This window comes from Lepisosteus oculatus, chromosome 8 (genome assembly GCF_040954835.1).
Source record: "Lepisosteus oculatus isolate fLepOcu1 chromosome 8, fLepOcu1.hap2, whole genome shotgun sequence".
Taxonomy (NCBI): Eukaryota; Metazoa; Chordata; class Actinopteri; order Semionotiformes; family Lepisosteidae; genus Lepisosteus; species Lepisosteus oculatus.
Window position 1 is genome coordinate 21,658,090 of NC_090703.1, and position 13,624 is coordinate 21,671,713.

The 13,624-nt window shown below is 38.5% G+C and overlaps 1 protein-coding gene across 7 annotated transcripts in view; it reads left to right on the plus strand.

Moving 5' to 3' along the window:
• The window catches only part of rad51b (RAD51 paralog B), a 194,290-nt gene that overhangs the window by 143,366 nt on the left and 37,300 nt on the right, over window positions 1-13,624 (plus strand). The window contains exon 10 of one of the 7 annotated variants that reach the window (XM_015351258.2): window positions 6,079-6,349. The exons of the other annotated variants lie outside the window; for them this stretch is intronic. Coding sequence (XP_015206744.2) covers window positions 6,079-6,227 — 149 coding nt within the window. The 3' untranslated portion in view covers window positions 6,228-6,349. Of the gene's footprint in view, window positions 1-6,078; window positions 6,350-13,624 lie in introns of those variants that run through there. 7 annotated transcript variants of the gene reach the window in all.

A 13,624-nucleotide genomic window follows, 5' to 3' on the forward strand; every position in this document is an offset into this window, starting at 1 on the left:
CTGTAGTTCAAACCAATGCATGTATGTATATATGACACATTAATGGTGCAAAACTGAAATACATTTTCTGTTTACCTTGCTGCTTGAAACAAATAATTTCTGGATCATTTGAATCAATTCACTATTTGATGTGATCTTATATTTTCTTAGACAATAATAATAACTCTTCTGTGGAACATATTCTGGTAACATCCAAAAGTCCGAAACACTCTATCTCTCATATGTTGGGCATTCTTGAAATCACCTCTGTTAAGCACAGGAGATGCATTTGTGAAGGGAAACTGCAATTCACACACTTCATTTTTATGAGAAACGGTTGAGAGACAGAAGTGCCATTTTTGGATAATTTTGTTAATAAAGTCACAGGCGTCCTCCATTGTGTGACTGTCACAGCGGTGATAAAAAGCTTTAAGTGACCTAACTGGTATCATTCTTAGCATAGTTAGCTAAAGTTTCGGCTCAAAAATAGGCTCAGTGGGGAGTGGTTGTTCCAGCAAGATCATATGATACTGTGATGCAGAGTTTAGTATTCGGAAAGATGATTAGATGAGTCCTGAGTTCACTGTACATTTATTTGTGCATTGAAAACTTGCAATTGTCCCCTCTGTTCTCTATTAATATTTTTACTATGTGTTATAATTCTAGACAGGTAGTTGTGCTTTTGTTAGAGGAACATTGCATTTTTTTTAAATCAGAGTTACTGTTATTAACTAGAACTGTCAATAATAACTTGATACAGTAGGTGCTGTAAAAGAAACTCCTTTATTCTTTCTGTATTTTTTATATCTACAGCTTTTAAACAGTATATCACAACACCTCAACATGCATGAAAATTTAGGACTTAGCAAAGACAGTATTTAAAAGTATTTAACACTGTGGTCCAGTATTTAATGTGGTCCAATTAACTCAGTAACCCTTTTTAAGGTTAACACAGATGGATCAATATTACTCAGTTGAACCTAGCTGTTTTTGTGCATTATATGTATAGTCTTATGTATGTCTTAATATGAATATCTCTCTGTTATGTTGCCCAACAGTGTTCGATCATCAGGGATCTGCCAAGACGCAGAGCACAATGTTTAGGTTTCTGTTCTTTGTGTGCTTATCAAGGCTTAAGGGGAGCTACTGTTTCCTTAGCGGAATTGAAGCGCACATATGCACTGTTTGTATTTGCAGTATGTAATGAAATTGCCCAAAAGTGCTGCTTTATTCCAAAAGGACACTTGAGGAGCAAAGCAGTGTGAAAACAATAGAATATTCTGCTGAAAAAAAAACACAGCGAAGCTACAGTGCGCTGCTCTCCCAGTGCATTTCACCCACAGTGCCTTTTTTTTTACCTGTTAGTCTGTAGTATTGGTCTTAATTTTTCAGTCCACTCATAAATGATTTTCAAAACGGTTTGCCTCCAAACACAATCTGTGTATCAAATTTTTTTTTGGGGGGAATTGCACAAATTAAGCTGGAGACAGTGAAGACAAACTGGAAGAGAGACAGTTTTTATTTCATTTCAGGTGGTTGTGGTATTTGTTTTGGTGTTTATTTTTCGGGTTATTTAGTGGTTGTAGTTAGAGAATTGTTTCCTTGGAGTAAGAGGTTTTGAAATGAATCCTCTTAGGCAGTTTGTCTTTTTGAAAGCAATGGTCTTTTTGTTCAGGGCCCATCACTAGGGCCTTGGGTGCAGTGGGATAGCAGGGAACCTGTCCAAAGTCCATATCCACATCCTCTGTAATAAACCTGGAATTCTTGAGCAGCGACAGTAAGCTGTTCTGGGTCCCAGCTGCTTTCTCAACACCCAGACCGCCCACGTCATAACATATCCCTGTCTTCTCGCTCTCCGGGTAGACTCAGTCTCCAGATGCTGCAAAGATGGTCTGGCAGCGGCTTCGGCGCAGACCAGTTTCAGCCAGTTATGCGGAGGGCAGCTGTTCCTGCCGAAAGCCTCCAGTGCTGCTCAGTGCCATGTGTGGAGGTCTCCGGATGTGTGCGCACGCTGTGGCTGTGTGCTAACAGATTACTTTGGGTATTTTACCATGTGTATTTAGGCCTGTAAGGTCATGCACCATACACTACACTCAGGTACATGTGCATGAGTATTGCAGCCCCACCTGTATTGACTCCAACCTCTTAGTTTAAACTAACCCTACATTTAGAAAAGTGATGTGTCCTGGTGCTTCCTTGACTAGTACCCATACCACAAGCATCATCTGTCATTTACTGTAACCTGCAGTATAACAGCTTTTCATGTGGTATCTGTGCTCAATCCACTTATGAGGCCTTGATTTGGGTATACAAGCTAGAAGTTGAAAAGTTTGTGTTTGATGTTGGCATACTGCTAGCTGAGACATAATGTGTTTGCCTCCTGCTCTGACTGCTGTACCTAAAAAGGATTTTTGAAGCTGTTTTAATGAAAGCAAGATGCCACTTATAGTAGGATTGCATTTCTGTAAGAGATTTCTGTCCTATTCCAGTTCTATTGTGATCAGATTCATATTACCAGTAAATGATAGTGGAAGGAGTCTAGCGTATAGCACCCTGTCTTTAATATGTAACTTTTATAAATAATCAACCAAGCCAAAAATAGAATATTTTTATTAAGTAGAATAAGTAGTAATATTTTAATAAGTAAACTGTTTTAGTTGTTTAACTTCATCCATTTTGTTTTTAACTGCCTGAATATTATGTTTAATGGCTTGAGGCCTGAAGGTTGGAACATGGTACTTCTTTACCCAAAGAGTTGTGGGAGTATGAACGAGCTACTCATGTTGTTGACGCCGATGTTATAAACTAGGGCCTCCTCTTGTTTGTTATTTTTCTTATGTTCTTACATTCTTAAAAGGAGCTCAGATTCATTGCCTTGATGGGTTTGATAGGTAACAAAACCTAAGCTAGTGTCAAAGGCTGTTCTTTTGCATGATGAAGGAAGATAGCTGTGGTTGTGGTAACTTTGAGTCACAAGTGCCAACTTTTATTTGGTTACATAAATGGTTTTGTAAATCTATTCCAGCCTGTAAAAAGGGAATGAAGACACCATGAAAACACTATATACAAAATGCAGAACCAACACAGCTTAAAAACACAATTTACTGTATATAGCTACAAAAAGCATGGTTGAGCTTTTCACCTCACAAGCACTGAGAATTACCAACAGTTATTAAATCAAGTGGAATAACAGTGAAATCATTACAATTGAAATAACCTTTTATTATAGACTTGTCATGCTCTCTGTATTACATAAGGCAACAAAGTGGTTTTCATGAGCTCTTTTAAATGTCTTCTGTCATTCAGAACTGTGATTATTAACCTGCTGACATGGTTTGATTTCTTGGCTGAGACTGTTGGTGTTGCTGACAAGGTCCTGTGCTCTTTAATCTTTTTACTGCACTGCCAACATGTTCACTATGACACTGAATTCTATGGCTTCTGAATGTAAAGGCAGTTTATAAATCAAATCAAGTTCATAGTCCTACATCTTACTTACAGATCAAAAACTGTTTTTAAGGTGAGGTTCTTATTACAAATTAACTTGTAGATACCAGTTTCCATGCGCTACTCTATCCAGTGACAATTTTTCAAAATATTATATTGGTTTGGAGTTTTGTGGAGTTTGTACATTGAGCACACCAGTGCTCAGACACAGAAGAAGACAGTTGAGCAGGTAATCATACTCATGGTAGAAGAGACCACGGCAATGTATGAACGTCCTTGGTTTCTGACCAAAACACAGAAATCAGCATGGTTACGGTAAGTGAAAACAATCCCACAGTCTGTGTGGATTACTGCCAGACAGCATATAGATCTCTTTGAAATCTAATATGCTTAACATTGCCAGTGGAAAATGAAGTAAAGGAGTATCAATCAGAGTGGGCAGTGCTTTAGGCAAGAACCAGTGTTTTACACCGTTTACAAAATGTAACTTCATGCCTACCAACTGTTTACCCAAATCTGTTTAGATCTGGCATGTAACTATAGCGCGGCACAGTAGCGCAGTCGTTAGCATTGCTTCCAGGCAGCACTAGGGCCCTGGGTTCAATTCCTATAGTGCTATCTTGGTGGAATTTGCATGTTCTCCCCATGTTTGTGTGGGTTTCCTCTGGGTGCTCCAGTTTCCTTCCACAGTCTTAAAACATACTGGTAGGTTAATTGGCTCCTGGGAGAATTGGCCCTGGTGTGTGTAGTGTCTGTGTGTCTGCCTTGTAATGGACTGCCATCCTGTCCAGGGTGTAATCTGCCTTGTGCCCATGGCTTACTGGGCTACACCCTGGCTGCCCTACAACCCAGAATTGGGAGAAGCAGTTAGAAAATGGCTGAATATGTATGTACAGCATGTATATACTGTCAGTAGCTGCAAAGGCAGTAGAAATCAGTGTTACACGTGTGTCCTAATCCAAGGGCCAGTACTTGAGGGGCCACATATGTCAGCTTGTTTTGTTGGATCTGTTGGAAATGTTGTTAGCTTAAAATATACACATACTGTAGGTTTATGTTGCTTCAAATAATTAGACACCTGATCTGATCTATGCCACACCTGCTCTGAGCACAAACATTTAAAGGAAGTTATTGTTTTGCTATTTTAGACCCAGGGTGTAGACAGATCAATCTGCTGATATGCTGTGGAGGCTTATGGATTCTGAACCAGTTTTCACATGCTTGCGTGTGCGGTGTTTTTTTTTCTTCTCTTGGTGCCATGACAAATTAAAGACTTTCTGTTTAGTAATGGGAGCCACCTACCTTCTTTACTGTCAGAAGTCAGCGAAGAAAAACCTGTGTCCGAAGAACGTAAACAAGTTGGAGTTTTCAGTAAGATGTCGTGCCTAGATGTGGAATGTGGGGAATGGTTACCGACAGATTAATATCATAGTTCAATAAAACCAGATAGCTGTGAATTGCGGAGCACATAACTGGAGGAGCTAATCAAAACCCACCATGTCATGTTGATGAAAACTAGTCAAAAGGCCCTTTTCATATTACAGGTTAAGTCCAGACATGTATTGTTGTTCTCCTCCGGGTGCCTTGGTGAGAGATTTGAGTGCTTCCTTCGCCCATGGGGCTGTTGTGTTAAATATTTCAAATTACTGTTAGCCTCTCTACAATCAAATAGAATACTTAATGTGCCCTAGCTAAGCAATACTTAGCTTAACTGAGTAAAGAAAGGAGAATGTATTCTGATATCCTTAAGGGAAACCACAATAATTCTTGTATATTGTATATTCTTGCATTCCTCAAAGGTACACAAGCTCCAACTTTTTCTCATATCTGCATCAAGAATATGACACTGTATTTGATCAATACATTTGAGTATACATAGAAAAATATAATATTAAAACTGTCCACAATTGTCCACAACATTTAAAGAACTTAATAAGAGATCCGTTTAGCCAATGTTTTCATTTCAGTCCAGAGATTATTGCTAATTTTCTAGGATGTAGCTGTGAATTATTGGTAGTTTTCAGTTCCACCTCTATTAACAATATTGATTGCTTCTACAGTGCCAAATGAAAGGTGGGACAGCTGAGAGTTCTGAGTTCCCATAGTATGTCACAAGTGCTTTTTCTTCTGATATCACAGTGACCTTTTTCGTTAGTGAAAAGCACTTGGATCCACAACTGCACTCTTTCACTTCTCTGCCTCTGTGTGATGTGGGCGAGATGCAGCTAGCCATGAAAGAGGGAGATAGCCTCTGATCCTCACCCTAATCCCTCTATTGTCACAACAAACAGTGTCAAGCTCAAAGAAAAAGGGCATGGATTAGATCTCAGGACGAAGGCAAGGGAGGGAGTGTTTTTACAGATACAATGCTGTTCATTCCAGTTCAGCAGTCAGCTATAAATCGCTCAAATCTTCTCTCTGAAAAAGCCTTTATTAATACCATGCGGTGTTTGTGTGGGTGGGGGAGGTCTGACAGTCCTCACCTTCTGGCTGCGTATGTGAGTTCATGTATGTTGTTAGGGCTAAACTGCAGAGCACTTTAGAAATAACCGTTCTTAACAAGCAAAGGTAAGTTCCACACACAGCTAGGGCTGATGGATGAGTTGTGACCTGACCGTGGCAATAAATCCTCTCATTTCATCTCATCTTCAGCTTGTTTCCTGTGTCTCCCAGTTCTGGAAGGCAGTTTGGAGTCAGTGACATCAGTGAAGCAGGGACTCAGACACATCAGTTGCTTTTACGGGATCTTAACCATGGATACTGCAGAAGGATTACTAGATACAGTACATTTGATTTTTTGAACATGAGAATATTGATGCATTGAATATACTACCAAGTCATATTATGCAGGCCTGTACATTGTGATCTCTGACAATACATCTTAATGTGTGTGGGTGTACAGCAATCCGGAAAGCTTTAATAAGCTGTCAGTTTTGTCATTTGTTTGTCATAAATATGTTTCAATCTGTGATTTTCCCAACTGCTGGACAGAATAAACTTTTTTTAATGCAGTTAAGTGCAAGATAAGAAAGGACTCTCTAAAACAAATCTTATTTTATTTTATCTTACCTTATCTTATCTTATCTTATCTAACAGTGGTCTATACATTTTTCCTAAACTTTTCAGCTTGTTTTCTCCATGGCATAGTTTGGTCTTGGTCTACCACAGGATTTCAAAGTCAACATACTGCACAGGGCTTCCAAGACATGTTTATTATTCAAGCATCAATAAAATTCTAAACATCTGCATTTCAGAAGGGGAAGCTGTAAAAAACTTAAGGAACATTTTAGGCACATGTAATGAAGGATTAAGAACTGTTAAGGTTTCAAATTTACTTATGCATTTTAAATTCAATGCCCTCAGTCAAAATTTAGAAGAGAAACCTATGCAGCTGGGACACTAGAAAATATTGGTAAGATAAGGATGGGATCCAAGGGTTCCATATTATAGTCTATAAGGGTGGCTCTGTGGCTCTGTGGCTAAGGATCTGTGCCTGTGGCTAGAAGGTTGCCGTTTCAAATCCCGAAGCCAGCAGAGGAATCCTACTCCATTGGGCCCCTGAGCAAGGCCCTTAACCCCAACTGCTCAAGGGGCGCCGTATAAATGGCTGACCCTGCACTCTGACCCCAAGCTTCTTTCTCCCTGTCTGTGTGCCTGTGTGTCTCATAGAGCAAGCTGGGGTATGCCAAAAGACAAATTCCTAATGCAAGAAATTGTATATGGCTAATAAAGTGATCTTATCTTATTATTTTATCATTTTGAGGTATCTTTTAAAATACGCTGTAAAAGCCTTTGACAAAGTCAACCTTAACCTGGACTTCTTCAGAATACACAGGGAAATACAAACCAGGGGACGCAAGTGCAAGGAAATAACTTTTACACAAAGGGTTGTGGAGTCTGGAAGAAGTTACCTAGCTGTGTTAATCTGATGGACTTCTTTGAAGGAAATGAACAAATCCTTTGGTCAGTTAGTCATTAGTAACCAGGCCATCTTAAATGGGCCAAATGACCTCCTCTTGTTTGTAATTCTAGTTCTTATCACAAGTTAGCCACTTATGAAGCATGCTGTATATCTAGCAGGGAAAGAATGTTTTTTTGACGTGCACTGACCTTGTGGTATTTCTACTTTTTAATATGATGCTTCACTACAAAGTGTTCTACAGTATATCCACTGTGAGACTAACTCAAGTTTTGATTGACTTAGAGTATTTTAAACAAATATGGAAACTCTCTGCCTTTTATACGTAAACAACATACCTAATAAAGCATTTTATGGAAGTAGGTATAACTGACGTATTTTATTGCAATAAAGTTTTGTAGAGCCCACACTTAATTCTCCATGTATTTTTTAGTATTGTTATCCTGTGCCATGTGTTTGCTTGATCCCATACTGGAGCTAAATGTTTTATGATTATTATAAAAAATGTTGGGATAGGACCCATTGATATGAAATGGTGATTGTTTGGCTTTTAATCAGGTGCAGTTTCTTAGCTGTAGGGAAAAATGGCAGCTCTGTGGGATTAATTCAGTAGGTATCTGCTTAATCCATTAATGATTTGTGGGCTTGACAATTTTTTCCAATTTGTGATTGTTGTTCCATCTTATTTTAATATTGTTTAGTAACCATATTAATTAATTAATTAAACTTTAATCCAACAGCTCCCACATAACGTAGGATCCAAGCACAAAGCAACAATCTGTATAAAGATTAATTTACCCAGCAAAGTATGCCAGGGCATGTTTTTTATTACTGTATATTACTTTTCAGCTGCACCTTTAAAGAGCGATAGGCAGTGCTAAGGGATAAAACATGTTACTCCATGATACAGTGGTTTACTGTATTCACCCACAGGCCTCTGGCCTTTCACCTCTAGACAACTTCTAAACTTAATTGTAAGCAACTTCTGGTATGTGTACTCTACTCTAGTTGTGGAAATTAGTTTGTCTCCTAATTCCTGAGTCCTGTACTGAAGCTTGTACTACTTACCACACATTTAGCACAAAGAAGTACCACAAAAAATTAGTAAGTAGCACAAAAGCATAAGCAGTAATCCATTAATCATTCTATCAGAAACCCATGCATGATAAACATGTAGCTGTCTCAAAACAGCATTTAAACTTAACGTTAGCACTCTAATTTGAATATAATTTATACTGTAGGACCTCAATTACATTTACGGTACTTTTGCAGTGTTCTGTGGTAAGTTGGTGGTACTTTACTGTTCTTTGTGGTAGCCAGCAGGACCGCAATGGTCATTTCACAAGGTGAAAGTGTCAGTATTAAGAGAGAAGTAGTCTTGATATACGTTACTCCGTCTTTTGAGGTGTTTTATGGTGAAATCCTTTTTTTCTCCTTAAAAATGGATGTACACTATCCAATGCATAAATTTAAATTGAACTTGGAAACCCAATGCATGGAGGATGTTGTTATTCAGCTTTAATTGTATAATTGAAGCACTAGTAAGGCCTTTTGAATATTGTCTACCATTTTGATCACCATGTCGTTGAAAAGATATTGTGTCTCTGGAAACAGCCCAGCGAAGAGAAATGAGATACATTCTCAGGCTTAAAGGAATGTCTTGTACTACTGACATTCAGTTCTGGTCCTGGAGGTTCCCAAAGACATGGCAGCAGTGGTAATATAGATACTGCAAATGAACAATTGATTCAGAAAAGGTACTAAAGGCCCAGGGTATGATGAAAAGCAGAAGACAAGGCATTCCTCCAGGACAAAGAGCGAATATCAGTGTCCTGTGGGCTGAGGGAACTGAGCCCCTTTAGTCTTAAACGGAGGGGAATATGATGGGAACTGGTACAAGTTTTCAAAATCTTTTAGAGCAGTGGTTCTCAAACTGCATTTCGCGGAACCCTTGGGGTTCCGCAGGATGTCCGCAGGGGTTCCGTGAGTTCTCACATAGGCTACAAGAAAAATAAAAATGTTCTATCAGTAAATAAATATGGCATATCTTCTGAAACGTCATCTTCAAATTCACTCTCTGAATGAATGTCTGTACTTTCGCTGCTAGAGTCAGAAGGTACCTCAAAGGTGTCGGATGAAATTTCCTCTTCCATCTGCTCTTCTATCTTGTTTCAAGATAAAAATGTTTGCCGTTTCGCCATCCAGCAAATCTAAAAAACTTTCACAATGAGAGAAAATAGCATGTTACTAGATAGAAGGATCGCTAGAAATGACTGCAACCACGAGAGAAAAAAAGAAAACAAAAAAATGTGAAAAACGATAAAAAACTTTGTCACAAGAATATGAGAAGTTCATTGACCTGATTGCAGACTCTTCCTTATAAACAGCTTTTAATGAAGTGCATTTGGCAGAGTTTTGGTGCAGCACCAAAAACGAATATCCAGTATTATCAGAGAAAGCTCTTTCTGTTCTCCTCCCGTTTGTGATCGCCTATCTGTGTGAAACCGGATTTTCGTCGTACATGTCCACAAAAACGAAGTATCGTAACAGATTGGGTGCAGAGTCAAACAATCATAACTCCAAATATAAAAAAAATGTAGAAGTAAGAGGCAAACTCACTCATCACACTGAGATTGTTCTGTTTCTGCTGGTTTGAAGTACTGTAAAATGTTGATTAAAAATTATCAGTACTCTTTTTAAAAAACCTCATGTATTGTCGTCTCATTCTGTTTTACTTAGTCAGTTTGCTACCAGCTTTTCCTATTTTCTCCCGGTTAGACCACAGAAAGTGTCGTCTGGTTCTATAAATTTATTCGTTTTTTTCTGTTAACAAGGTACAAAATTTAAAAGTTTTCAAACCAGAAGGGAACCCTACTGTTTTTTTCTAACTTGGTCAAACTGGTTGTTACAACTTTGATTATTTTATTCTCAATGAGTATTTCACTGATTAAGCTTTATTGAACTGTAGAGGTGCTAATCGTAGACAAGCTATCATGTGATTAATCCATCCATTTTCACGCCTGCTTTTCCTGGTGAGGGTACCCGGCAAGCAACAAATGCAAGGCAGGGTACCCCCAATCATACATGGGGACAATTTGAAGGCCACAGTAAGGGCTGAGGGGGGAAATTTGGCCATGACACCGGAAACTTCCTACTCTTATTGAGAAAATGCCCAGGAATCTTTATTGACCACTGAGAGTCAGGATCTCAGTTTAACTTCTCATCCGAAAGATGGCGCCCAGTACAGTATAATGTTCCCACCACTATACTGCGGCATAATGCTTACAATTAAAACAAAAGCAATCAATAGTATTCTTCCTTTATAATTGGCTAAATTGCTTCTGAATAGCAGTACTAGAACGCTTTTTGCAGCACACCGCCATAGCTAATCCTGAAAAGTAAGAAAAAAGGTTCCTGGGGATCCATGATATTCGCTTCAACAGAAAAAGGGTTCCGTCACTGAAAAAGTTTGAGAACCACTTTTCTAGAGCATCTGTGAGGACACATGTGGAAAGTATGTGGAGGTGTATTTAAAACTAGAAACAGGAGACACCTCCTTACCTAAAGGAGTGTGGAACATGTTCCCCAGCCATGTTGTTGAAGATGGAACACTGTCTTCTTGCAGGAAATTGCTTTGGATCAATTAGCAACCAAATGAACTAGATGGTTTGAACAGCTTCCTCTCATTTATAATCACTCCTGTTTTCCTTCTTATGTTGGGTGGGGTGAAGGTGGACAGTTAAGCTCAATCTCAAATCCAGTGACCCACTGACACTGTCACTGGCTGGGGGGCCTGAGTGTTGCTGTTAACTGAGGACTGTGTCCCTGAAAAATGTGTCTTCCCTAAGATGACATGATATGGTTGTACTGTAGTTTTTAAGTATGGTATTAGATATTAATTGCCTATTGCAAATCAAAAGCGATGGATTAGAAGAAATAACTGGTCACTCTAAAAAAACAATTTGAATTTAATGCTTACGCATGTCAGGTGTAAAGCAGTTATCTGTCAGTTGTATTCTTATTTTCCTATGCTTCTCCCATGCTTCTCTGTTTGGACTGTCTTTTATCTTAAACCTTTCTATGCCTCTGCACATTGTGCTTCAATGCACTGTAGCTTGCCTTAAGCATTGTACTGTATACCACAGTAAATTCAAGCACTAGCCAGCTTTCTGTCAAGAGACAAGAAGAAGTGTTTGTGGTTATCATATCATATTGTTACTTATCAAGATCCATAAATTATAGATTTTATTCCAGTGCCTGTTTCTCTCCTGCATTTGAATAAAACTGTTATGTTGGATATACATTGCTGTACTAGAGCCAAAATTGAATTGTTTAATGTGGATGTGGAGCAACATACTGTACCACAGAACCTCACTCAGGTGTCATTTTCTGGAATAATAAACTTGGCTCATGGAAGAAAACCAGTATTATTGGGCGGTCCCTTGCTAATGTTTTTTCTGGAATAGTTATGCCTTTTTTATATTCCAAAAGGTAAGATTAAACTTTATTTATTTTCACTTTCCACATTTCTATTGCTGTTTTATATGTTTTGAAATCCTCGGATGTCTGTGCTTGTGACCCAGGAGCAGCACGAGGCCTGCTTGTTTACACAGTGACTGCATTTGCCTGATATTAAGGTCAAGGCCATGTATGGTAAAAGCATACACTTGAAGTTGTTTTTTTTAGAAATTCAAACAGACCTGCAATATTTAAATCCACTCACAGAAGAAATTTATTCTGAAAATGTTCATTTATTTAATCATATATTGCAAAAACAAGTTTGCTGCTAGTTCTGAACCTCTTTTTGTGGCACAGTTCTGCTTTTCATTAATGTTGCCTAGCAACCTCACGGAGCATGTCAAAGCCAAGGAATCCTGGGTATTTTAATCTTTTAGTTGAACATCAAGTAAGATGTATATGTGTCCTCCAATTCTTTAAGAAAGAATAGGGAGATATTTTATCCCATGGAGTTTTACAAATTGTTCTATGCTGTAGCTTTCTCAGGATTCTTGGCACCCTAATTGCCATAGGTAAACTAAAGTCTGGTATACATAAATATTTACTTTGCACCAAGTAGCTGCAGCTCCCAGTGTCACAGCTACTGTGCCTTTACCGGTATGCTCGCTTTTTAGCACCTGGTTTGAGTTAGTTCAAGGCCTTTGAATAGAAATGTCAATAACACTGTGATCTGTTTCCCTGCACAAATAATCCAATGTGCAAGACATTTCAGGGTAGCAGTGTAATGATGTTCAGTAACCTCTTGAGGTCAGATTTATCTATCTGAGATGGTTTCGATCCAGATAACACTGTCATTGAACTCAGTGATATCAAGCATTATCCCCCCAGCAAGGTTAGGTGACAGTATAATATTTTACCCTGGAGCAATTAGCAAGAAATTTATATTGTGAAATCAAGTCTGCTCAATAAAACCTGGTAGGGCTAAGACACTATAGTGATTACTTTAATTATTACTGATACAAATTAACAATCAACACATTGCAAATAACCTCTTCAGACCCTTACAATCTGATTTCAGACAGCTTCACGGCACAGAAACTGCCCTTGTTAAAGTTACTAACTTTTTATGGCTGCTGCTTCTTGTTCCCTATCCATCCAAATTCTTCTAGACCACAGAGCTGCTTTTGACATTTTTAATCATGACATCTTACTCTCCCAGAGACTGTGGTTGTACTGTAGTTTTTGACATCGCTCTCAAATGGTTCAATCTTACTGATCACCGACACCTTGTCTGTTTTGGGGATTTTAGTTCTTAAGTTGGATTTCTTAAATCTGGTGTTCCCCAAGGCTGAATACTGGACCCCTGTTATTCAACATTTACATGTATTTACAAGATCAAATGGTCTGAATGATCATTTCTATACTGATGATACTCAAATCTATGTCCATTCTAAGCTTCCTCTGAAGTAGCTGTTTCTGCAATCTCTAATTGCATCTCTCATACAAAAAACCTGGGTAACTCAAAATTTCTTTCACTTCAATTTTGACAGGACTAAGGTCATACTACCCAACATCACCCATCACCTAAGTAAAGCCAGTGCAGTTACCCAGTAACCCTATTTGTGGATAGCGCTGTGTATAAGTACAAATATATATGTGCTTATATTTCAATCAAAAGTTTAAATAAAGAATTTAGGGATGATATTTAATGCTGACTTGACCTCTGACCCTCACGTGCAAGAATATTGTAAAACCATAATTCTTCCTTCTCGGAAATAGCACCAAGCTACAACTGTATGTCCTGTGCACATTTATCACAAC